This window comes from Chelonoidis abingdonii, chromosome 1 (assembly GCF_003597395.2).
Source record: "Chelonoidis abingdonii isolate Lonesome George chromosome 1, CheloAbing_2.0, whole genome shotgun sequence".
In the NCBI taxonomy this organism is placed as follows: Eukaryota; Metazoa; Chordata; order Testudines; family Testudinidae; genus Chelonoidis; species Chelonoidis abingdonii.
The window spans coordinates 118,399,331-118,425,853 of NC_133769.1; the positions used below are offsets into that span (position 1 = coordinate 118,399,331).

The 26,523-nt window shown below is 44.9% G+C and overlaps 1 protein-coding gene across 16 annotated transcripts in view; it reads left to right on the forward strand.

The window, feature by feature from the left end:
• The window catches only part of CACNA1C (calcium voltage-gated channel subunit alpha1 C), a 766,858-nt gene that overhangs the window by 478,899 nt on the left and 261,436 nt on the right, over positions 1–26,523 (forward strand). For 13 of the 16 annotated variants that reach the window (XM_075069488.1, XM_075069498.1, XM_075069478.1 and 10 more), the window contains exon 1: positions 22,174–22,248. Coding sequence is in view for 1 of the 16 variants with exons in the window: in XM_075069531.1 (XP_074925632.1) it covers positions 8,191–8,330; positions 22,109–22,248 (280 nt within the window). In the remaining 15 variants the exon portion in view is untranslated. Of the gene's footprint in view, positions 1–8,190; positions 8,331–22,108; positions 22,249–26,523 lie in introns of those variants that run through there. The other 3 variants (XM_075069531.1, XM_032796370.2, XM_032796362.2) reach the window with 1 other exon arrangement.

The following is a 26,523-nucleotide window of genomic DNA, read 5'->3' on the forward strand; positions in this document are numbered from 1 at the left end:
TCTTTATTGTACGAGTAAAGGGCAGCAGAGCTATGCTTAGCATGTGCTGACTGAAGGGGTCATCCAACCTAAATAAAACCTTGCTTGCTAAGCAGGGGATAAGAATGCCAAATCCTAGTGAAGATGAGTGGGTGAGAGTAGGTGTCCCTATCCCTATCCGGTGGTGTGGGGTCTGCCCAAAGAGTCCTAGACACTATTTGACCAGCTCCTCTTCAGTGTTTAATCAAAGAGCTAATTAGACTCAATAGAGAGTCCTTGTTTCTGGCTGGTGATTCCTAGAGCTGATGTAGCTTCTGAGCAGATCTAGGAGCTAAGGCTCAGACCTTGTGTGGGGACAGTGAAAGACAACACAAAGACTGCGCTGGCTGTGAGGTTCCCCACTACTAGCTGAAGTCACCAAGAGCTGAGTTAAGTGGCAGAACCTCAGAACATGATGTAGAAGCAGCAAGCAGAGGTGACTGATGGCAGCAGAGAGTGGTAGTAGACAAACAGTGGCAGCAGCAGAGGGGTTACTTGATGCCCTCAGGGGTGGGAGGTGAATCATGTGAACACATCCCTGAATTCTGGGTCTTTGCTACCCAAAGACAGCCAGCTCTGTGTGGGTTGCAGCAGAGAGAGAGCGGAGTGATGTGTTAAAGGGACATTCGTCGAACTTTCCCACTGCAAGGTGGGAAACTGAGGTAAAGGACTCTGCCCAATGCATTGTGAGGTCGGGTTGCTTATGATCACATGCTTTTGAATGTGGTTGTGGTGGTGTCACAAATTAATGCTTGGTTCCTTTTCCCTTTTAATAAAAGTTCTTTTTGTTATACACAGATTCAATGCTTGCAAGACAGAGACTATTGCCTCTAGGGATGCTGGTGGGGTTTTCCCAGATTACTGAGTGGGGACTTGGGCCAGTTCTGTTTTGTATTTTTAAGAGTAACCCTTAGGTGCTGCTGACTCCACCTGGCAGAAATGTTACACTTGTAATGTTTACATTTCTTAGTTTGTTAATTGTTTATTTGGGACAGGGACAGTACAGCACCTAGCACGGTGAGAACCTGGTCCTGATTGAAGCCTTTAGTAACTACTGCAATAGAAATATTAAAAACTAATAATGCTGTGTGGCATGTGTGAGATGGGAAGGAGGATGTTGGAAGAAAGAGATGGGAAAGTAGCACAGTTCTGGTCAGCTCCTCAGAAGTAGTGCTGGGTTGGTAACTTAACTCCCAATGGAAAAAAGCCCCAGAATGCCATGCCTGTTCACTCAGAGTTGCTTGCATGTACTTGATGTTTTCAAACTCCCATCATTACCCCAGGACATCAGTAGGAATTATAGACAACACAGAGACATCTTCAGCAATGAAAAATAGGATTAGAGGTTTCTGATGTTAATGTAATCATTCCAAAATCCTTTGGAAACAGATATTAGTATTAACAATAGGTTAACATTTATGTCTTTATTAAGAGTAAATGTGCGATCTATTTCTCTTTAATGTAAACTCTGGTGAAACAAGGCTTTGACTAAAATGTCAGCTACTCTAGCTAATGCTTATGTCCAGTTTCTGTAATGATCAGCACTGAAATCAGCTACAGAACATTTGCACGTGCTCTGGAGATTTATTTCAACCAGCTCAAGTCAACGTTTCTCTCTGTATTCCCTTCCCCACTCGCTCCAGACATTTTGCCTGGCCTTTTCTCTGTTGCGCCACAGCCTTGCCACTAGCCAAGCAAAAACTTTCTGCTCTGCAATTCCCTCCATCTGCAACATGCATCCTGCATTCCAGCCTCATAGACACTGAATAAATTTTTCAATGACAGCTGAAAACATATGGTATCTTCTGTCTTTTTTCTTTACCGTATTGTATCTCCAACTTCACTCTGAATCTGCCATTGTGTTTTGTCTTATCACTCTGGACTGGATTAACTCTGAAGGTGACAAGAGCAGGGCCGGCTCTAGGCACCAGCATTCCAAGCATGTGTTTGGGGTGGCACTTTTGAAGGGGCGGCACTCTGGTTTTTTGTTTGTTTGTTTGCTTTGGCAGTGGCACTCTGGCCTCCTTTTATTTATTTTATTTTATTTTATTTTATTTTGCTTGGGGCAGCAAAAAACCTGGAGCCAGCCCTGGACAAGAGGATGCAGTTTGCACCCCCTTTCAGCCCAGAGGGTCGTTGAGCTGGAAAGGGCATTCAACCCTAGGGCAGCAACAGTATCCTGGAACTCTGCAGGGAAAGGACATATTTAAACTCAGGTTGGAGCTGCATAAGATCCCTGCCAACAGAGACTGCCCAGGAGAGGAAATGAATCACTTTCTGTGGGCTGGCATCTTTTAGGATAGTGCCAACTGGTCCTGGGCTTCCCAAAAGAGTTGAAATGCAGGGTATCTTGCACTTCTACGTCCTCTGGATCCTGGAACCCCAGGGGTTAATCTGGCACTAAATTGTACTATTGAGCTCTGTTAGAGCAAAGCGTCATTTTGGATACTCACCCAGGAATGGTACTTAAACCTGAAAATGATCTAAGGTTCATCCATCCAATTGTGGCAAAGCACTTTATCACCATGAGTTGATTAAGCCCAGTGCTTAATTTGAGCTGGGGCTTGCCAAGGCTGAGCCCCATTATCTATGAGCTTGGCAGTTCGTAGCACCAGCACCTCTGGGCTTGCTGCATCAGTTATGAAGTAAAAAAATTGCTTGAGCCCCAACACCTCTTTCATTACAATTTAAGCCCCATGACTGTCAAGTACAGTTGGTATTCTCCTCTTCCCTTAACTCATGAAGCAGGTCAGCATCAGAGCCTGGACTGGAACCCTCCATCCTGAATCCTAGGCATGTCTTCTAACCAATAAACCACACTGCCTTTTTAGTGGAGAGCTGCTGAGGTTTATGGTTTAGGAAAGAAGTGAACATAAATCAATGATTTTTTTTTTTAAATCCTTCTCAGTTCCAAGCAGAGCTAATTCATGGATAAAAAGTGGCCTCTTGAAATAGTCTCAGAGTAGCTGCACGTTTAAAACTGGGTAATATTTTTCCTTTGGATTTGGTTCCTAAAATCATTAGTTTAAATGGAGAGAGTAATAAAGTCTCTGTTCTGCTCAGCAGCGTTTGGTATCTTATGTTCATTGCAGAGAATTTTACAGTGTTTTGTTTTTTATGGATCCCCTAAAAATTGTTCTGAGTACACCACCACCTCAATCCACAGATCCACCTACTAGTTGGCCCAAGCACAAGAAATAACACCACCAAAATAGCTGGGCTCCATTTGCACATGGAGCCCCTCAGAAAGCACTCTGAGGACTATGGTCTCAAACCCTACTGGTGATCGGCGGGGGTGGAACAAAAGGGCTGATCTATCTACGCAGGGCTTGCTTATGGCTATGGAGGCATAGAGAGAGGCCCTTAATGGAATGGGATGCAGTAAGAAAAGTCTCTCCCTTTCCATTTTAAAAACGTTTGTTCATCCCTAGCAAGGCTGATTCAGTCCCAATTGCAGCACTGCCATGCCTAATTCCCAGCACATTATTCCCCAGCTGAGCCCATTTCTCTGTTCCTCTTGTATTCCCACAGACTTTTCTTAGCTAGGGCATTGTCTCCTCAGTGCAGAGTTAACACAGGCTAGCTGCCTGCTGAGCGGAATGTAGCCTGGCCTCATGCCATGCTGATAAAGGCATGTGGCAGCACAAAGGCGTGTGGTAATCAAAAGGCGCTGCATAAAGACTTCCCATCACACATTGATTTTTATTAGAGGTCCTCCGACAGCTCCGCTTACACTTACTTTACAAATGTGCGCATGGAACTTAATTGTCAATGTTTGTTTTTCTACTGTTTGCACAGCAAGTAGCCACTCAGCTCCAGGGAATTGGGGGAAAAGCAGGGACATTAAATAAGACTATTTCAGGAATCAGCAAGCCTTTTACCATTTCAGAGCTCTTATCTGTTGCCAAGCCAGTGGCCCGGCAGTTGGCTATTTACTCTTGCATGCCAATTTCTTTGAGTAATAATAAGTAATGTGAGGTTGGAGGTAGAGTGGTCACCTTATAAAAAGTCAACATTTGTAAACAGTTACCAGTATTGGTATTGTAACTGTAAACTGAAATGTCTTGGGTATCTCTGTGTGAAGGTTAATGGTGATCACTGTAATTTACAATTGCATCGAGTAACTTAGGCTTTGTCTACACTGCACTTTAGTAAGTAAAACTTTTGTCATTCAGGAGTGTGAGAAAAACACCCACTCCTGAACAACAAAAGTTTTACCGATGAAAAGGGCCGACGTGGACAGTACTTTGTCATCAGGAGAGCTCTCTCGCCGACAAAGCTACTGCTCTCCTTTGCAGTGTATTTATTTTATCGGCAGGAGAGCTCTCTCCCATCAACAAAGACCGGCTACACTGTGCACCTTTCAGTGGCATGGCTGTAGCAGCACAGCTGTGTCGCTAAAAGGAGCATAGTGTAGACATAGCCTAAGTAACATTTACCTAATATATGTGTAATTTCCCTAGTTAGCCCCTGTATTAAGAGCAGGGCATACTGCAATGTTAAGATAGCATTATCTAATGGAAAACGACAGCCTTTTTAAGCACAAAGGCTTGTATGCTACTGTAAAACAGATTTCTGAGGCATGTACAATAGTGTGTTAACGTGCAGATGAACTGGATAATGTGGTTCTTGGTCATCCACTACAGCATCAGGAGCTTTGCTAGCCACTGTGTTACTGTTAACAATCTAGAGTTGAATGTTAATCTTAGAGGTTCAGGGGTGGGTCTGGGTCAGATGTTGTAATGACTTCTTTTAATGCTGTGATCCACCAAAGAGAAGCAGTGATACATGCATTCAGCAGAGTAGCTGGCAGGGAGAACTGGCCAATTATATTCTGAAACAGAGATGCAAAATCCGGCAGTGACTCACTGAATTATTTCACTGGTCAGACTGCAGGATCTACTTGAGCCACAAGTTTCGTCTATTTATTTGTGTTTTTCTGGAGCAGGGATTCTTGCAACAAATTTTTAGTGGTCTCAGAGTGTGGCCACCAATTCTTTCTGGTGGCTGCACTGACATTTTTTCCTAAAATTATTTATTTTTCCTAAAGTTAATAAAGTAATATGCACATATATACGTCCAAATCATTGTAATTTATTTATGTAAGGTTTTGGGGTTTTTTTGCAGACTCAGTAATAAAAATCATGCACAGTTATCTCTAGTCTTTACTGGACCTAACACAATAGAAACACAAATAAAGTGCTTTGCACATTCTTGTCTTTTTTATTATTGTTTCTTTTGCTTTTTTAGTAAAAGTTGTCTGTATAACAATTATGAAGTAAATTTTAAAATGCTTTAGCATAATAGAAGTCCAAATAATAATAAAAAACATATCTGGGTGGCTTGGGTCTGGGGAGGGGATGCACAGCTGTGGCTGGCCCGGGTCTCTTCTGGGCAGATGGCGGGGCTTAGGGCTTTGGCCGGCCAGGAACTCCTCCAGGCAGGTTGAGTGGGGGGGAAAGGTCTTGGGGCTTCTCCGGGGGGGCGGTGGCTTGTGGCTTCCAGTGCAGGGGGTCTCAGGGCTCCAGCTGCCAGAGGGGAGTGTGGGCAGAAGGGGTGGAGTCAGGGGCTAGCCTACCCAAAAGGGGGGGCTCCACCCACCGCCCATGTGCCCACCACTCACCTCCTCACCCCCTGCTCACCTTCTATGTCCCTCCTCACTCCCCCCCACCCACCGCTCGCTTCCTCACTCCCCTGCCATAGACACCCCCCTGCCCTCTGCGAGAACTCCCTCTTGCTAGTGGCTCACCACTCACCTCCTCACTCCTCCACTCGCAGCCAGACGCCCTTACCCACCTCATCACCCAGCTGCTGGCTTGCCACTCACCTCCCTACTCCTCTGCCAGGGCCCACCCCTGCCACTTGCCTCGCCGCTTGCCACCTCACCACCCCCAGCTCGCCTCTTGCCTCCTCACCCCACCCCCGCTCGCCTCCTCACTCCCCCACTTGCAGCCAGACCCTCACACGCCCGCCTCACCTTGCTGCTGGCTCGCCGCTCACCTCTTTACCCCTCCACCAGGGCCCCCCTTCCACTCGCCTCTTGCATCTTCACCCCCTCCACCCGCCACACACCTCACTGCTCGCTTCCTCACCCCCGCACCTGCTGCTGACTTCACTGCTCGCCTCTTCACACACACCCCTGTTCACCTCCTCACTCCCCCACTCGCAGCCACCACCACCCCGCCTGCCTCCTCACCCTGCTGCTGGCTTGCTGCTCACCTCCTCACTCCCCTGCCAGACTCCCCCCCGACCCACTGCTCGCTTGCCGCTCACCTTCTCACCCCCTCCTCGCCTCCTTACCTTGCTCCTTAAGCATTATGTGTCCCACCTGTGTCTCCAGAGAGATGGCACATGCAGGGGCAACACAGACGAAGGGGAGGGGCTAATGCTTCCCCTCCCCATCATCCAGGAAACTGACATGGCCGCAGGGGAACCCCCTGGTGGCCGCATTTGAGAAAGGGTGTTCTTGAGACAGCCTGAATTTTCAAATGTGACTCTAACAAAATACGTAGTTTAACCTGTTCAAGGGCCTGGTCACCTTCTGTCATCCACTGCAGCCACATACCCTTGAGAGAAGGCAAAGCTAACTAACTTTTGTGATAGGCAAGTAAAAAAAAGAATAATAGTGGATCGAAGGAGTCGTTTTTGTACCTGGGCTAGTAAAATTTTTTGGAGAATTTTGCAAAGCTGAACAATGCATCTCAGACTTTCATCTCAACCAAGCAGCTCATGGGATTGTTAGGGGCCTACTTTGCAATGTGTCCAAGCTGTAATAATTTAAATGAATGAGATTTCCAAATGATTGTGAGGATGAAGCTTGTAAATTCTTCTTTGAAGCACACACAGCAACATCTTTCCTTACTAAAGAGAGGCTTCAGTTAAAATTAATCCAAAATAAGACTCTTTCCAATGAGGGAGAGTTGGTAGATATAATCTTGGTAGCTCTGAGGACTACACCTATCCTTTCCCTTTGAGTCCAGTGGCATGTCGACACAGCATCTGAGAATGAGCCTCCCAGCCTGGGCTCACAGACCTGTGTTGGCAGGGGTCTCACTAGCACGCTATAAGTAGCTATGTAGATATTGTAGCTTAGGCTCTGAAATCTAGGATGAGGGATGGGCTTCAGAATCTGAGCTCCAGCCTCAGCAGCAACATCAAGGCACTGTCACACAGCATGAGCCTTGCTAGTATGTCTGTGGACCCAGGCTCACTCCCAGATTCAGTATAGATATCTAGATGACTGCTCTGATCCTGGGACAGCTGAGTGCTAATTATCTTCTAAGGCTGCTCTCAGTGCCTTTGCAGTGACTGGCTAGGAAGTGAGTGAGGAGGACTGGGGTCACTGTCACTTTAGCAGTGCTGCAGCTCTGCCTCCATCCTGGGAATAGGAAATCCAAAGTTAAGAGAGAGGTTAAACCCATATTCGGACTCCTAAAACCTCCCTGCTGAATCAGACTGTATTGTCACTGCAGATGACTTCCTTTGCGTATACCAAACTCTGGATTGCATTTCACAAGTCACACATGTGAATGTTCTGATGAAATCACTAAAATGATGATGACTATGCACTGAGTGCTAATGAATCCATATGAACTGTAAATCATTTTATCACGTTCCTACATCAGTTTTTTCCACAACAATGTAGGAAGCAATCTCACAAGACAAGTGAAAAGAATGATAATTTTTCTTGGGGTGATGGGTGTGTCTCAGCAGAACCACTCTTCTTCTTCCCTCTTCTTTCCACAAAGCCTCAAATCCAGCCACCTTCCTGCTCCAAGAGGGTTGGACACAGCTCACTCTGGAGCCTCTCAGTGCCTCTCAATACATCCTCCCGAGAACAAAATACTACAGAGTGACGCCTCCCAACACTGGTGCTGAGCATTCTGTCTCTGCAGAGTTTACAGTTCCTAACAAGTCAAGGAACATGAAACTTGCATCCTAACCACACTGCACTGCTGCTAGCTCATCAAGCTAGCCACAGAAATAACAATTCGGAGAGGAAAAGCTCATTGGCAAGTAATGGGGTTTAACACTGGATATTCCCAAGTGGCTCTGGTGGACCAGCGACTAGAAGGTTGCATAAATAAAATGTAAAAAAGGTAAATAGATTTTTACCCATTTTTTTCAGCACTGAGCTAATTGTTGTCTTTCTTTTGTCTTTCTTCTCTCCAGGAACGAGTGGAATATCTCTTTCTCATAATTTTTACAGTGGAAGCATTTTTAAAAGTAATAGCATATGGACTTCTCTTTCACCCGAATGCTTACCTCCGCAATGGCTGGAATTTACTAGATTTTATAATTGTGGTAGTAGGGTAAGTACTATTGTCTTTGAGTACACTGTACACATGGGTTTTCTGGTATTGTGTACGTCCAGCTCCTTAGACCCCGTTCCAGTACTTTACCCATTTCTAAGGCATTGAAAGTAAACCACTTTTTAACACTTGTGGAGGAAAAAAGAGAAAGCAACACAAGATTATTGGGCAATGTACTGCTGGGTCTCAGACTCCTGAGTGTAATCCTGACAGAAGACAATCAAATAAATTAACTCTTGACAGTCCATGAATGTGGGGGGAATAGTTCATGGGATGTAACTGTAACTTGTTACTTGTAACAATGGGTGAACCCCAGGGCCTCAGGCCCAACAAATATTTCAGAAAATAGAATGTTAAAAGATGTCCCACATTGGTTCATTATTGATTCTGACCACTGTGAGAGTCAAGCAGAGAGCAATATTATCAGGAATGAGGAGTTTATTTTGATTAAAATAGCCCTACTAATTATTTAAAAAGCCCAAAACAAAAGAAATACAGAGAATGTGTTGTATGACCCACTATTTCCCCATGCTTATTTTTCCCCCCTACAGTTCCTCACATCTTCTTGTCAATTGCTGGAAATGGGCCATTTGCATTACAACTACAAACAGTTCTTTTTCTCTCCTGCTGATAATAGCTCACCTTAAGTGATTGTGTGTGTGTGTGTGTGTGTGTGTGTGTGTGTGTGTGTGTGTGTGTGTGTGTCTGTCTCTCCGCATACTCTCTGGACAGAGAGCTCTGATGTTGTTCCTGGGATCTGTTGGAGCCACTCACCCAGCTTAGGAGTCACAGCCCTGAGTCCTACCAACCATGGGATCACTTTGGCCTTCACTTCACATCCTCTCGAGTTCCTCTTTCAGGCCTGGTAATTCTCCAGCTTTCTCATATTCCTTCTTCCTGAATGTTGCTCGTCACTTTGGCACTGCTATATCTATCACCACCGTGTCTTCTGCTCTTGTCTATTACACGATGTCTGGTTTGATTGGCCAGTACCTGCCTGTCTGTCCGGATCTGGAAGTCCCACAGAATCTTAGCCCTGCTATCTTCACAACCTTCTGTGGAATCTCCCATCTGGTCTGGAGGGTCTAGCCCATATGCTGTGCAGATGTTCCTGTACACAAGCCAGCCACTTGGTTGTGCCGTTCAGTGTATGCTGTCTGCCTGCATCTAACATCCTGCCACTATGTGTTGGACTGTCTCTGAGGCCTCTCTGCACAGTCTGCACCTTGGGTCTCTCTAGTGTGGTAGACCCTGCTCAATGGATCTGGTGCTCAGTGCCTGTTCCTGTGCTGCTATGATCAGTGCCTCAGTGCTGTCTTTTAGTCCAGCCCTTTCCAGCCATGGTAGGATTTCCCAATGTCAGCCACCTCAGCTATCTGTCGATGTACATCCATGCACGGTCTTGTCTTGCCATGGCACTTCTTCTGCTGGTCTCCTCCCATGTCTGCTGCTGCCTAAGGCATTCTCTCAGCAGCTCATCTTTGGGGCCATCTTACTGATTACTCTGGATGTTCGGGTTTCATCCAGGACAGTGGCCTTGACGCTCACAAGCCCGCCGCCTTCTTTCCGGCTGGTATACAGTCTCTGGTGTTGGACTTGGGGTGGAAACCTTGTGCATTGTAGGAGCTTCCAGGTTTTCACATCAGCAGCCTCCATGTCCTCCTTTGGCCAGCTCACTATACCGGCAGGGTATCTGATGACCGCCAGGGCGTATCCGTTGATGGCGGGGATCTTGTTCTTCCCACTGAGCTGGCTCTTCAGGACCTGTCTTATCCTTTGGTGATACTTGGATGTTGCTGTCTTCCTTGCCTCCTCATCATGGTTCCATGTGACTGTGGGATGCAGGTACTTTAGCTGGTTGTATGTCTGCTGTGTGGCCCGCTGGTAGTTCCACCCATCAGTCTTTGACTACCTTCCCTCTCTTCACTACCATCCGCCCACACTTCTCCAGTCCGAATGACAATCCCGATATCCTCACTGTAGATCCGCGTCAGGTGCAAGAACATGAAAGAGCTGGACAGCACCTGGACCAGACATGATCCACACCTACTGCTAAAGAAACTAACAGCAGTGCATGAACGCCTGGTAGCACAGATGAACCAGCTGCTTAGCAGCAGGCTCCCACCCAAACTGGCTAACACAAGGAAGGACAGTGCTGATCATGAAAGACCCCTGCAAGGACAGAACCGTCCAACTACGGCCATATATCCTGCCCACACAAATGGAAAGTCCTATCAGGCATCATAGCTGCCAAGCTACAGGACCACATGGCCAGTACATGAGCACAGCTCAGAAGGCATTGGGAACAACCAGAGGCTCAAAAACCAGTTGCTCATAGATAGAGCAGTCGTCCAAGACTCAAGGTCTAGACAACCAATCTGAGCACAGCCTGGATTGACTACAGGAAAGCCTATGCTTCAATGCCGCACACGTGGATCTGTGAATGTCTGGCGCTATGACACAAAGTCAACAGGACACTAAGGACTTCCTCAAGACTCATGGGACTATGGAAGACAACACTAGAAGTCAACTCAAGGCAGCTTGCACAAGTGGCCATCAAGTGTGGCATATATACCAAGGTGATGCACTCCCGCGCTGCTGTTCTGCATAGGCTTAACCCCCTCCGCTTCCAGCCAGATAATCACAAGACTGGATACGGTACAGTTCAGGAGTGGAACTTACCATCAGCCACCTCCTCTACATGGATGACATCAAGCTGTATGCTAAGAATGAATGAGACATCGACTCGCTAATCCACCTGACGCGGATCTACAGTGAGGATACGGGATGTCATTCGGACTGGAGAAGTGTGCCGGATGGTAGTGAAGAGAGGGAAGGTAGTCAAGACTGATGGGGTGGAACTACCAGCGGGCCACACATAGCAGACATACAGACCAGCTACAAGTACCTTGGCGTCCCACAGTCACATGGAAACCATGATGAGGAGGCAAGGAAGACAGCAACATCCAAGTATCACCAAAGGATAAGACAGGTCCTGAAGAGCCAGCTCAGTGGGAAGAACAAGATCCACGCCATCAACGGATACGCCCTGCGGTCCATCAGATACCCTGCCGGTATAGTGAGCTGGCCAAAGGAGGACATGAGGGCTGCTGATGTGAAAACCCGGAAGCTCCTCACAATGCACAGAGGTTCCACCCCAAGTCCAACACCCAGAGACTGTATACCAGCCGGAAAGAAGGCGGGCGGGCTTGGTGAGCGTCAAGGCCACTGTCCTGGATGAAACCCGAACATCCAGAGTACATCAGTAAGATGCCCCAAAGATGAGCTGCTGAGAGAAATGCCTGAGGCAGCAGCAGACATGGGAGGAGACCAAGCAGAAGAAGTGCCATGGCAAGACAAGACCGTGCATGGATGTACCATCGACAGATAGCTGAGGTGGCTGACATTGGGAAATCCTACCAGTGGCTGGAAAGGGCTGGACTAAAAGACAGCACTGAGGCACTGATCATAGCAGCACAGGAACAGGCACTGAGCACCAGATCCATTGAGCAGGGGTCTACCACACTAGAGAGGACCCAAAGGTGCAGACTGTGCAGAGATCCAGGTCTTCTTGAGTCTGGGATGTAATGTAGAGTTGGTCTATCTCAAGCTGTGACAGCAGTTCCTCTTTACTATGTTGAAGCGTTGGGTAACTAGCTGTCTTCAGAAGTGTGGATGTAGTCTTTTGTCCATCCACAGTCCCCTCATACGTTTCATATATCCCCTCTCATTAGGTCTACTGTTGTAGTAGCATTCCATCAATTCAGGTTCTTTGTCTCGTCATGAATGTTTGTTCCAGTAGCCCACTTATCGTAGATTGTCTGGTTCCTCAACATCTGGGCAGACCTTGTTAATCCGGCGACGTCCGAGCTGGCATGACTCTCCTAGTTCGTGTCACTCTCATATTTGAGGTAGCAGGTGAAGCATTAGGGGGTCTTTTGCCAAGGACCCCTACTGGAAAGTTGGGTACCAACCGGGATTTGCGCTCTTAACATATGCTATCAGTCGAGAGAGAGAGAGAGAGAGAGAACACACACACACACACACACACACAACACACACAGTGCTAGGAACAGCTAAGATACTGCGCAGAACCCTCAAACTCCCAGGCCTCTGGTAGAGGACCCGAGGTTGAGGAAGACACATACCACCCATAGGGGTGAGAGGGGAATTTTTTTTTTTTAAATATATATAATCTTCCTACTGTATTTTCCACTGCATGCATCCGATAAAGTGGGCTGTAGCTCACAAAACTGTATGGTCAAATAAATTTGTTAGTCTCTAAGGTGCCACAAGTACTCCTCCTGTTCTTTTTGCGGATACAGACTAACACGACTGCTACTCTGAAATCTAAAAAGAGTGTTTGAGCTAGGAATTGAGCTTCATCATTCCCTTATAGCCTCCTAAAACATGACCTCTGAGAAGCCAGAGGAATTGTGAAGCCGTAGAGAAAAGCAGCCAGGCAGCAAGCTCTCCCTTTTTGGATACCTCACAGTGAGTTGTGCAATGCTACTGAAGCTGAGATGAGTTATCAGCTTTAGGAAAGGGGACAGCATGGACACTGTTCAACTTCTATATACTTTTTCTGAGTGGCCATGCTTCTGCTTCCTGACCCTCTTCTCAGAGAAGATCCTGGGCTTGCACATACAATGAATTCCTAATTTCCCTAGGGATTAGAAGTACAAGAGTGGAGCAATTTCTGTGACACTTATAGGCAAGTCTCCAGTAGGTATCCCTACCTCACTACTGAGAGCAGAAAAATCATGGGATGAGGTGACGGGTTTGATGTAGGGGAAATGATACATTAAACTGGGTTGAATTAGTTGAGTTAGAAACTTGGAAAGCAACATGACAAGCTGTTTGAATGGTAGTTAGATGAAGGAAGTGTAACGTGGGATGAACTAACCCTTAAGGCAATGAGTCTGGGTCTTCTTCTCCTGAATGCCTCTTCCCTTCCTATCTCCAGCCTCATCTCCAGAGTGAGTTCCTTGCCCCACGACCATCCAGGCCTTCCCCTGTCCTTCCCTTTCCAATAGAAATCCTTGCATCCATTCCCACTCTGAGGACCAAAAAAGGGCAGTTTAGCAGCCAAAGCATCTTATGCTTGCTGCCCAAATCCATTGACCATCTGGCCACTTGTCTACTTGTATGGAGGTACTGAAAGCTATAAAACTCCTAACCACTCACCTTTGCTGCTGCCGCTGCACTACTTGTTCCCTGTTGCTTCCAGAATGATAGGTGGAAGTGGGGGAAAGAGTTCCCATTAAGGAAGTGAGACAAGTTGGAACCTATTCGTAGTCCCAAAACAGCCCTACCTCCTACCTAGACTTTTCGCCCTGCTATTTTGGTGCTCTCACCTCCGTGCTCCCAAAGGAGTAAAAAAATACCACAGGAAATTAGTGACATCCACCCAGGGATTAACTGATTTCCCAAGATAAATCTGATTCCGCAATCTATACTCATGTAGGATTCAGTCACCTGACTAAGGACGGTTGCTCAATATGAATAAGGGCCTTATGAATCCACTTGTTTTCATTTTATGTGGGTCTTTACAGAGACTTTTAAAAAGAGGACAAATATTTTACCTCCTTTCTATTGCCATGTAAAAGAACAGGGTTCCAGAAATGCTAGATCAGCATTATTTGTAGTTTAATTTGAGCTTTCCTATTAGGCCTGTTAATCAGCAAGATGATATTCAGGCTGAAATTAATTCCCTTGCCGGTGACAAAAGCAGCAGCTCTCCACTGTGCTAGTCTGTCTGCTCTCATGTTCAGCAACACTTACTCTGTAGCTGGAGGAAACAATCTGACAGCAACTGCAGCAGGGGAAAGATTACCCATATATAAACATGACCGAGACCCTTAGGTCCCAGTTAAAGAGTAACAATTGTGAGCGGCAGATGCCACTTCAAGGCTGGATGGGTTTCTCTGATATTTATCTGTTTAGACTGGCTCATACAGGACTATGCCATAGTGTGGTGTGCTGCTTCCTCTCCCAGCATACACTACTTATCAGCAAATTCTGAGAGACAATGTTGTTTGCCCCTGTTCTCCCCTGCTTGCTCCCTACTGTTTGTTTGAAAATTGCAGTGTAAAGCCAGGCTGCAGTTACACCATATTTAAACTTGAATTGATTTTGTTGGAGGGGCAGGAAGTTTTCCAAATTTCTCCACTTTCCTTTTTATTCTGCTTCTTGCAAAGACCCCTTATTGAGCTACCATTTTCTTCCATCTGAGGGGAGCCAGTCAGGGCTTCCTCTGGTGTCCATCAGTGCTGTCGGAAATGGTTCCAGTGACAGCCTGAAGCAGTGGCTGGAAAACAAGAGGAAGTATTCGCCTGACAGTGGCTGTACATGCTGCCTACTGTGTTCCCAGCTCAGGCTAGGCTTTCTTAACATTGAGCACAGGCTCATTAATGAGATTTCAGAAGAGAATGAGACACTAACTAAAAAAATGTGATGTTAATTCTAGTCATACTCAGTAGGGCTTCTAGACTGATGGATATGATGCTCAGAAACCCAGTTTAGAGGTAGCGAACCTAAATGTGTTACCCTAAACTCTTGACTAATACTATTTTGCTAAAACTAAAGACCTGGGTAATTTAGAAGGATGCAACTCAAGGATGCTCCTGTGACTTTGTGGGCTGGAACTGTTTCTTGCTTTGTATTTGGAGGCCTCTGGGTGTTACTGTTCTCCGAAGAATAAAGAAAAACTTATCTTCCTGTGGTAACTGTTCTCTCGGGGCTGACTGATATGGACATAGTTGTAGTATTGTAACATAGGCCAGAGAAGGTCATAGAGGTTCATGGGATGGCAAAAGAGGATGGTGCTTTCCTGGTAATATTCAGAAAGTATAACCTAAACCTGTGGTTCTCAAACTTATTTGATTGGGCCCCTCCTTCTTTGTGTCTGTAGTTGTTTATGCCCCCCGCCTCCACGTATATAAACCACCATTCAGCTCTGAAGGCAGAGCGAAGAGCAGCGGCTGTTAGCTGGGTGCCCCGCTCTGAAGGCAGCACCGTGCCAGCAGCAGCACAGAAGTAAGGGAGGCAATGTAAAAAGTGATATTTGTCAAAATCACTTTTCACAGCAGATTTAGTGCCCCACTGCCACCCTTCTTTCTGCGCTGCTGCTGCATCCTGGGGCTGACAGATGGGAATTGGGGGATGAAGCGGAGGAGTGGGGGCGTGAGGAGAGCCTGAGTCCGGGCAGCCTCTGGTGAGGAATAGAGGGAGGATGCAGGAGGAGAGCCCGAGCCCAGGTCCCGGGGCTCCGGCTGTCAGCCCCAGGGTGGTAGGGCTCTGGCTGTCGTCTTTTCCCTACTTCGCAGATGAGCACAGCTTTCTGCATAAGCTCCAAACTTCCAGGGCTGACAGCCAGAGCTCTTCCTCCCCCCCGTCCCGCAAAAAAAGCCCACAACTCGCACCTTCCTAGACTCACTCCCATGCCTCCATAGTTTGAGAACCACTGACCTAAAGCATTGCATTTTAAAGACTTTTTCATCGCAGCTGTCATTTTGCACTCATTCTGCCATTGGAATCTTCTTCTTTGCTGGTTCTCACCATAGAGAAAAGAGTAGGGCTGGATGGGAAATGGAAAAATCCTATATACAACGAATAATTCAGGTGCTGCTATGCCAAAAAGGAGCATAACCAAGGACAATGTCTAAATCCTCAGTCTAACTTAACTCCCATTTTTTCCCACCACACCAATGCATGCAGCTGGAAGGTCTAACAAGGAGCAACTATTCTGATATTGTTCATTATTTTCAGGTAGACAAGGAGATAGGGAATGAACATTCTAGAAAGCAGTCTCCATGAATTCTTTATAGTACCAAGTATCTCCCTGTCTTCAAATGTTGGATCATCCACTGCCTGAAGCAATCTGTGACTTCACTTTGAATGTGTAGTTCTAGGATGGTCAGATGAATCCATATCAGGAAGAGAGAAGAGCATTAAAAGCAAGGACTAAATCTAGACTTAAAGGAATGCCTTCTGAAGAAGGGACACACTTTACACTTATAGGCTTGTAACAATTTATCTGTCTTGCAATATGGTTGATCTGCTTTCTGAGCAGCTAAATCCTTTAAAGCTTGATCTAGCTTATCCTCAAACAGCCTATGACCTTTCTGTGGCAGAGCCATTAAATATTGCTTTGAAGAAAAATCTCTTTGCATAGGTATCAGTCATAAAGCTCTGTGTTTAAGAGCTAACCCTGCCAGCAGGTATGGGATCTTGGGGGACAACTACTGCACTGGTGGGGTGCAAAATAAACTTTATTAAGAAAATGCAAATACAGGGAAAATTCAATAGTGAGGGGTATGGGGTTTTTAAGGTAGACAATTGGGGAGGGGTTCTTCTTTAGTAAATAGTATAGGGGAGTATCCAAATAGTGGGGTACTAATACAAAGTGGGACAATACGTTGTAACAATTAACACGAAGTATAATGTAAAGGTAGCTAACAATTTCTATGTAAAGTGTGTGTTCACGCCAGATGTAGCCAAACTAAACAGTTATAGGGTAAAATGTGAGTGTAGTGTTAGAAAGAAAAAAAGGGTAACCAATAGGGTTTTATGCGTAGACTTATCGTAATACAATATGATGTTTTGGCAGTAGTAGAGGAGGTGAACACGTGGGGAAGGGATAAAAAAGGAGAGAGAGAGAGAGCAGTGGTAGGAATGGAGGTGAGGGATGGGGAAGAGGAGCAGGTGGTGGAGCTGAGACCAGAGCAGAGGCGCTGCAGAGGGAGATTTAACCCAGGGAGACACAGAGAGCAGACAGGCTGCAAGTTAAATAGCAGAGAAGACTGCAACGAGTGACTGGGAAGCTCGGGGGAAGACACGGGCAAGCTCGGGGGGGGGGTTAAGGCAGCGGGAAGACAGACTTAACCACAATTATACAGAACACAGCAAAATTTCATCTATGATCTACTTAACCAAGACTACACAAATTAGCAAGTAACAGAACACAATGCAACAATTTTTCACCTAACTTACAGAGCACAATACAAACCATTCTCTAAACCTACTTAACCACAGCGTATGCCAAAATGAAATACAACATATCTAGACTAAGAACCTATTCTAACAGGTGCATCTTACACTATGCCGTTCTTTGCATCGGGAGGGGAGCAGTTCTCAGAGGGCAGAGTGGTGTGTGCCCAGGGTACAGCCCCCGGGGGGGGAGTAACTAGTGTGGTCGGTGCAGCAGTGGGGCGGCTGCAAGCTGGCAGCCCAGGAACATCCAGGAAGGCACAGCTGGCAGCGCACAGGCTCCTTATTTTAGCAGCAAAGGCGCTGCAGCAGGCAAAGAAACAGATTACAGATACAGACCAAGAGTTAGCTTGGGTCAGTTTGGTGGGGGAAATAAGGCCAGCAGCTGGACAGGGGGAGTTGCAAGAGGGAGTTCTTACCAATCCCCAGGAACAGCAGCAAACACAAGAACAGGAACAGCAGTACGCCATCGGAGGTTGGAGAAGGACTGATTCTGCTGTACAATTAATCAGAGATCTCCAGGCACAATTCGTTGTTCGTGGGAGGGAGTTTAAAAATGGATATTGCTCAAAACAACGAGAGGGGAGAGGCTCCCAAAGACCCCTAGCTGATCAGACCAGGTGGCAAACCAAAAGACCTTCTCCGAGGTCTGATCAGAAAATGTCTGGCTTTAAAGGCAAACTTAGGCAGTTTCCCACCAGTACTTTTGATTGGCTCCTCTTGATACAGGGGAGGAGAGAAGGCAGGGAAAGGCTGCAGGTGAGCATAGGCATGCCTGGGCATGTTCTGAGCCACAGGTATGACTCATATGCTTAATTAGTTGGCCACTTCAGGTCTTGCATTTCTGGGCAGCACCCCCCACACCGAGCCCGGGTGTGAACAAAGGAGCCAAACAAAGAAGCAAGAAGCCCCCTCCCTAGGCAGAGCAGTGGCTCCAGTTAGTCTGTACAAGCCATCCCTATGAATAGGGCTGTGACTTTAGTTAGCACAATGGCCGGGAGGGGCGGCCACACAGGACAAACAGAAAGGAGAGGGGGAAAAAGGAATGCAGCAGGGGGACAGGTGTAACAGACAAGAACATTGCTAATTAAGAACAAAGATCACACACTCAAGCTGTCTAGTGAAGCATATCCCACAACTCCTAATCATTAGTTAAATTGTTTCCTAGTTATTTTGATTTTATTTTTCTCCTTTTGAAAAATAAAGGGTTTTCTGATACAAGTGTTGTCCTTGGAATTCATCTTGACTTAGAAGGAAATTTCCTTCCCTGACAAAAATGACTTCAAAGTGTTGTGTTACAAGAATATTCTTCTTTCCAGACAGCATGTAATGCATTTCCTAAGAGCACTATTTTCTGAGGACTCACAGTTTCTACCAAGAGAAAGGTATCTTAATTTAGAGAACAACCTTACTTAGATTGTCCACTGAAGGTATTCGCAAGGGGTCTGAAATTCTGAAGAGATTCAAAAACTTGAGTGTAGAAATGAGCCTTTCCTTAGGCCTGTGGGGAATTTTCTAAAGGGCAGACTCAAGCACTTCCACATTTACAAACCCTTTCTGGAGTTAAAAAATAGCCATCTTTAAAGGTGAACTGTAAAGCCAAAAACAAAAAATCTTTTGGCCTTTACTTTTTATTTATGCTGTACAAAGACTCTCTCTCAAAGGTGTTTCTTTGCTTGTTATTTGCATTGGAAATATCAGCTCCACGGTTCCCTCTATTTGCAAGAGCCCCTTGACAAGATCTTCTCTTAGATTATAAGAATCAGCATCCCATCCACAAAGATAGGGGAATAAAGAGCTGCAGTACAGGTGGCAGCCTTGTCATGCCACTATTGAGGTCCTCCAAAGATCTGGCTAAGGGCTGTCGGCAAAGAGAATACCTTATGTGTCAAACCTAAAAAAGGAAGCAGGAAAAATATTGGGAAAAAAAGAAAAATAACAATACATCATTGAAAAGCAGAAGTCAACAATTAGTCTTTTATTTGCTTTGTAGTTAATCTTTAAGAAATGAACCAAAACTGGATGTAGTGACCCCTACGCTGAGATTCAGAAATCATTTATCAATGCTCAAGAATACTACACAACAGTTTAAAATAGGAGGTGGAAAATATTGCATCCAGTTGGAAATGGAAGAGGAAGTTAGGTTGCAGCATGTGCTTATCTGAGATGGAATAGGGTTGATTCTCATATTCTTTGGAGAGGTGCTAGGGGATCTTCAATAACTGCAAGGGGGTAGAACCTTGCTTTTACATCTCATTGAAAATACCTCCATCAGCACAGTGCTCTCTCACATCATGCTGTGGCATTGTTTCAGCTGGTTCACCTACTGAAAGGGAATGTCAGGAACAAGTGAATCAGCCACACCACTTCCTGCAGTATTTACTGTAGGTTTTTTCAAGAGGTTTTCTTGGTCCTGTTCATTAATTCGCAACATCCTCCCCTCTACTCTCCTGCCTCCTTTCACACTCACTACATGGTTGTTAATCTTTCAGCAATACTTCAAGTTATTACTTTGAATTGAGTCAACTCGCTCCCCCCTTCACCCCTCCCCCGGTCATAGCTGCCAAGTTCTATGTAGCTCCGGCTGAGACATTTGCAACTAACGTGTATATAACCAAAAACTTCAGCTTAAGAAAATTAGTGCTGGTGAAAGGTACTGGCCTGAGTGCTGTAATGAATGTACCCTTTTTATCTATGGGGCAAGCTTCCCATACATATAGCCCTGCCAGCGTGCCTCACCCCTGAACTACGGGGATTTTCTCTAGAGGTAATAGGGCTATTTCATTCTCCCTGGCCCATGCAATTTTTGGCCTTTCTGTTGAATCTGCCAGTTAGTTCAAAGCATGGTGATGAGTTTGTGGCATCATAGCTGGAACTGGCATCCACCGAACTTACCTAATATAGCAGCACCATAGGATGGGAACAACTTCTTTAATCTCTACTGAGGTGAACTGGATTCAGAGTAGGGCCCTCTAAGTGAAAGGCTTTGTGGCTCCTTAGTAATGCCCTCAGAAATTCACTCTCCTAATAAATGCTAATGTTGCACCTCGAGAATGAAGTTTTCTTTGTTGAAAGATAAGTGTATTAAATTAAGTTCCGACTTTTCACAGGCTGAGTCTTCCACTTTCTACACACATGAACAACATCTCCCACACACTGCTCTGCTTTCTTCAAACACACTCTCTAATTAAGTGCCCCACCCTGTTTTTAAAGGAACAGCTCCTATTAACCCAAGTAAACTGCTACAAATATCATAATAAAACAAGTATGAGAATCCAAATTCACCTCTAAATAAAATGTTTTGTAATATGACATGACATCATCTCAACAATTGCATTTTTCCAAAGTCTTCACACAAACTTATACCTACACTTTTACCCCCCTTAAGCCATCATTAGGGTTTGAACCCAAGATTTTCAGATCACAGACCTCTTCCACTTCATCTACACTTGTAACTGGTAGGGAAATATGCTGTTATGTTCTATTAGGACCAGCCCATAGAGTGAGCCATGATGCATACTTTGCCATGAGGTACACAACTATTGTTGAAATAGCCCTGGAATATTTGATTTTAGGATTCACGGCTTCTATTCCTAGCTCTGGAAATAGAATGTGAATAGAAACAGCATTGCCAAATTTAATGAATGCTGCTGTTTGGTCCTCACGAAGGTTTGAAACTGGAATCTTTGGATCTAAAAACCTATCTTTATCTGCCTCCTAAACTTCTGCATGTGATCTAACCGGGGGGGGGAGGTCAAAAGGCCACACTTTGTTAACATGGATTACACATGCACATAATATGACATGGTTCTTCTGAAAGGCAGTAAATGAGACCTAGAGTTCTATTGCCACTTTCACCTGCAGTGACCTTGTGGAACCTGAGTTAGATGTAAAATAGATAGGGGGACTGAACTCCCTATGAAAGGGGGACCAGATGGATAGGAGAGGGAGCAAGGGAAGTTACTGAGACTCGAGGGGGCAGCTGGCTGGGAAGGTATGTCCTAGTAGTTCCCATTGCCATTCCTGTGGTTGGTGCCTGGTGCCGTGTATTCCCCTCACCTCCTTGGCAGCTGGCACCCCATGCACCATTGCCTCCCACCCAGGTGCTGATGCCCTGTCCCATCTCCTACCTCACGTTAATGGCTGCTGCAAACTCTCATGCCCTTCCCTGGGGCTGGCTGTCTCTGTTGGCACCTGTAGTGGCTAGAAGGTGGTTCCTGGCTAGGCTGGGAGTCTTAGCTGCTTCTCATCAGTCAGCCTGATCTTGTGGCCTTGGCAGCTGCTACAGCCTCTCCTCCAGATCCTGCTCTCAATCTTCCTCCTTGTGAATGCACCAGAGTCCACTCCAAGATATTGGTGGGTAGGCAGAAACATAGACCTCCACACACTTTTTCCATTGCAGAGATGCTAGCTCCCTCCCCTGCCCCCAGTTCCACTGGCCCTGAAATGGTTGAATAATTGCCCTTCTACAGAAGAGTGTCAGTTAATAAAGGTTGCAAACGGCACAGAAGTATTAATAACAGTCAGAGGAAGGACTGAAATTAGAACTTACTGGTATGTCTCCTGCCTTACATCTCAGTTCCCATTCTTCTGGACTACAGGATATTGTATAGGGGAAGAGTCTCTTTCTCCCCCACTACATATGACTACCAAGTCAGATATGTGATACATCTGGTGGGTTTGTGCAATATGAGGTAGTTTCAATGATATTATGATGTTAATTAATTTTCTGTTTAGCCTGAGCCTTGCTGTCTGCCTACAGCTTGTTTCCTCTTTACTTTTTGCAGGCTTTTTAGTGCAATTTTAGAACAAGCAACCAAAGCAGATGGGGTGAATTCAATAGGAGGGAAAGGTGCCGGATTTGATGTTAAAGCACTGCGGGCATTCCGAGTGTTACGCCCCTTACGATTGGTATCCGGAGTTCCTAGTAAGTAACAATCATCTTCCCTTTTGTTTTTGTTTTTTTGGGGTGTAGGGGGCGGGTGTGTGTGTGGAGGCGAGATGGACGTGGGATAAACACAGGGGCAGGAATTATTTTTCTGTGGAAAGATGTACTGTGATGCAGATGTTTTGGGGACTAGGAAGAGAGACACTGTTTTACGTTAATGTGGCTACATGGTCAATATGACATTAAATTAAAAGATGGAAGAGTCAAACGTGAGAGGGTAGGTGGGAAGGAGGGGGGTATGTGTGAGAGAGAGATTTATTACACAGTTACATAAAGTCTGCAATGTATGATCAAACAACTGCTATAAATAGTGGAAATTGCAGATCAATTTCAAACAAAAGTAAATGAAGTTGTGATCTCTCTAATGAATCCAATATAAATCAAATGAATCAAACAACTGGGATCCTGGCTTTGACGTCACTGTATTAGTCTTGCAAATGGCTGGCCTAATGGAACGGCGGATAAACACTCTTGTTCATGGGGAGACTGTCTAATAAAAATTCCATTATTCCTACCTGTCTATCACCTGCCACTCTGATCAAGAGTGTTCAGAGTAATTGAGAACAAACTGGCCGTAGGACAATAAATAATCATGATTTCAGTTAGAGTCATATTAATTTAAATAATTTTGATAACTGTGAGGAAGCATCCAGGCAGTTTCTGATCATCCAGTTTCTACTGTCATACCGTCAGCGAAGTTTTGACTGACCAAAAGCTGACTTGTCCCATCGTGGAAATAGGATTTGAGCGTTGTTGTGTGGCAGGGCTATACTTTTTGAATCAAGAATTCTGTTTGAGAATGAACCAGTGATTGTTTTTTTGGGTAGGGGGTTAGGGTGAAGGACTCCATCCAGTTCCATAGGGGTGATTGATCTAGTTGACAGGAATGGGTGCGGATAATGTAAGGAATGGACTTTTGGGGTTGAGTCATTTGCACTAGAATGATTGTGGAAAGGGGGCTTTCTGTACTTTTATTTGGGGAGACTTCTAGGTTGAGGGCTTATTTCAGTATTGTCAACCTCAGTCATTCAAAAGTCATGAGTTCGCCCTCCAAATATTATTAGATTGTCTTAAAAATAATAATGAAATTAAATAAATAAAACTTGGGTTCTTTTCACTTATCTTGGTTTCTGAGCCCTTAGGTTACAGTTGGGTCATATTTTCAGGGTTTTCTCCTCAGCTATGATGGATAGAAACTTACTTTTCAAATGAAAGTTAAGATTTTTGGCTTTAGGAGCTAGGGCTTTCAGAAAAACAATAAATATTGCAAGAGTTGCCAACCTTGTGCAAGGTCCTTGCTCATGCACCCAGATGTGACTGCGTTGGTGGCCATTGTAGGGTGGGAAGGATGATTAAATAGCTTTCTGTACACTGAGGAGATGAAGGACCAGAGGGGGAGCCTGCTGCAGGGGAAGGGAGAGACAGTATCTGCCCCCTGGACTGCAGGGGAAGGCCCATCTTTTGTTAATAAAGTTGTATGCAGTGTTGTTGTAGCCATGTTGGTCCCAGGATATTAGAAAGACAAGGTGGGTGGAGATAGTATCTTTTATTGGACAAATTTAGCTTTTGAGCTCCACAGAGCTCTTCTTAATAAAGTTGGCAATCTAGTGGTCCTGCTAGCTCCTGCACAGCTTTAGAATACCCAGACAGAAGAAGTAGCCAAGAGTACTTTTTTTAAATATATGCTCAGTGAAGAAGGTTGTGACCTCTCCTCTCAGATGTGTACCTCACAACAGTTATCAGTGCCTTAGCTACCTCTGGCTAGGATTACTGCAATTTTTTTTATATCCAGCTATCCTTGAAGACCTCTCGGAAACTTTAGTTAATACAAAATGTGACTGCTCACTTAGCTTACAACCCTAAACAAGCAGATCAAGGGGGAGATTGGTAAACCAGCTGGCTGGTTGGCAGAGGTGGTGGTGGGGCTGACAGAGGATAGGAGCAGTAGGGATGGGAGTTGTTGTTTTGAATTGGGAGGGATTGTATGAGGTCTTTCGTCTTGTAAGATTTGCAGTTATAGTCTATGCTTAGTGTCCAGTCTTGTCAATCTCTGGAGACTCCAGTATGAGCTAGTATGTATGAACCTCTCCAGGCAGTGGTACTTTTTTCTGGAGGTGTTATAGCCTGAGTGAATTTGCGTAATTGTCTCCTGTCACTCTTCAGGGCAACTGCACCTGTATTTCCCCTTTGTGGTTCAGCAAGGGCACCCACTCTTAATTTTCAGCTTCACAGCTATTGCCTCTCATAGGTGGAGACATCTCTCTCTCCCTTCTGACTGCATATTCAAGTTTGTCTTAATTCCATAAAGTTTGTTCAGGATGTGACAGGTTGATCATATCTGGTCACATCTCCCACTGTTCTTAATTCTTGGAGGAGTTGTGGTCACCCTCCCCTGACAATTCCCTGAAATTCATACAGTCCCTGTCCCATAATGATACATAAACTCAATACAGTAAGATCTCCCAAAAATATTGCAGGAAATTGTCACATCTGTCACACCTTCCTATTCACATAAATCTATCCCCTATTTGTGGCCTATCCAGTCTAGATTCATAGAAATGTAGGGCTGGAAGAGACATTGTGAGGGCATGTAGTCTAACTCTGTGCTGAGGTAGGATCAGGTAAATTTAGATAATTCCTGACAAGTATTTGTCCAATCTGCTCTTAAAAATCAACAGTGACCGGAATTCCACAACTCCCATGGCAACCTATTCCAGTACTTAACTATCATTATAGTTAGAAAATTTTTCCTAATATCTAGCCTAAATCTCCCATGCTGTAGATTAAGCTACTTAATTCTTTTCCAACCTTCAGTGGACATGGAGAACAATTGATCAAAATTCTCTTTATAACATATTTGAAGATTGCTATCAGGTCCCCACTCAGTCTTCTCAGTCTTCTTTTCTCAAGACTAAACATGCCTAGTTTTTTTTAACCTTTCCTCATAGGTCAAGTTTTCTAATCCTTTTATAATTTTTGTAGCTCTCCTCTGGACTGTATCCAGTTTGTCCATATCTTTCTTAAAGTGTGACTCCTAGAACAGCTCCGTGTAAGGCCTCACTAGTGCTGAGCAGAGCAGGACAGTAACCTTCCATATCTTACATACAGCACTCCTGTTAAGACAACCCAGAATGATATTAACCTTTTTCACAATTCCATCACATTGTTGGCTTATATTAAAGTTGTCCACTATAACCCCTAGATCCTTTTCTGCAGTACTGCTGCCGAGCCAGTTATTCCCATTTTGTGTATTTGATTTTGCCATCTGAAATATAGTACTTTGCACTTGTCTTTACTGAGTTTCATCTGGGTGATTACAGACCAATTCTCCAATTTGTCAAGGTGGTTTTAAATTCTAATCCTGTCCTCCAAAGTGCTGGCAACCCCTCCAGTTTGGTGTCATCCAGAAATTTTAAAGGCATACTCTCTGCTCCGTTATCCAAGTAATTAATGAAAATAATTAATAGTACTGAACCAGGACAGACCTCTGCAGGATCCCACTAGATACATCCCCCAAGTTTGACAGCAAACCATTGAAAACTACTCTTGCAGTACAGTCTTTCAACCAGTTTTGGACCTACCTTATAATAATTTCATCTAGACCACATTTCCTTAGTTTTTTATGAACATGTCATGTAGGACTATGTCAAAAGCCTTACTGAAATCAAGATATTTCATGTCTTCTGCTTCCCCCTCCACTAGACCAGTAATCCTACCAAAAAAGGAAATTAGGTTGGTCTGGCATGATTTGTTCTTGACAAATCCATTTTGGCTATTACTTATTGCCCTATCATCTTCTAGGTCTTAGAAATTGATTGTTTAATAATTTGTTCCAGTATCCGTTTAGATATCAAAGTTAGGCTGACTGGTCTATAATTGCCCAGGTCCTCTTAGTACCCCCTTTTAAATATAGGTGCTTTATTTGCCCTTCTCCAGTCCTCTGGGACCTCAGCCATCTCCCATGAGTTCTTGAAGATAATTGTTAATGGTTCCAAGATTGCTTCAGCTAGTTCCTTAAGTACCCCAGAATGAATTTAGTCAGATCCTGCTGATTTGAATATATCTAACTTATCTAAATATTATTTCCCCTGTTCTTTCCCTAATCTGACTTGTTTCCCTTCCCCTTTGTTGTTAATATTGTGTTAAGCATCTGGTTACAGTAAACATTTTTAGTTATGACTGAAGCAAAATAGGCATGTAAACACCTTAGCCTTCTTGATGTCACCAGTTCTTAGCTCTCCTTTCCCACTAAGC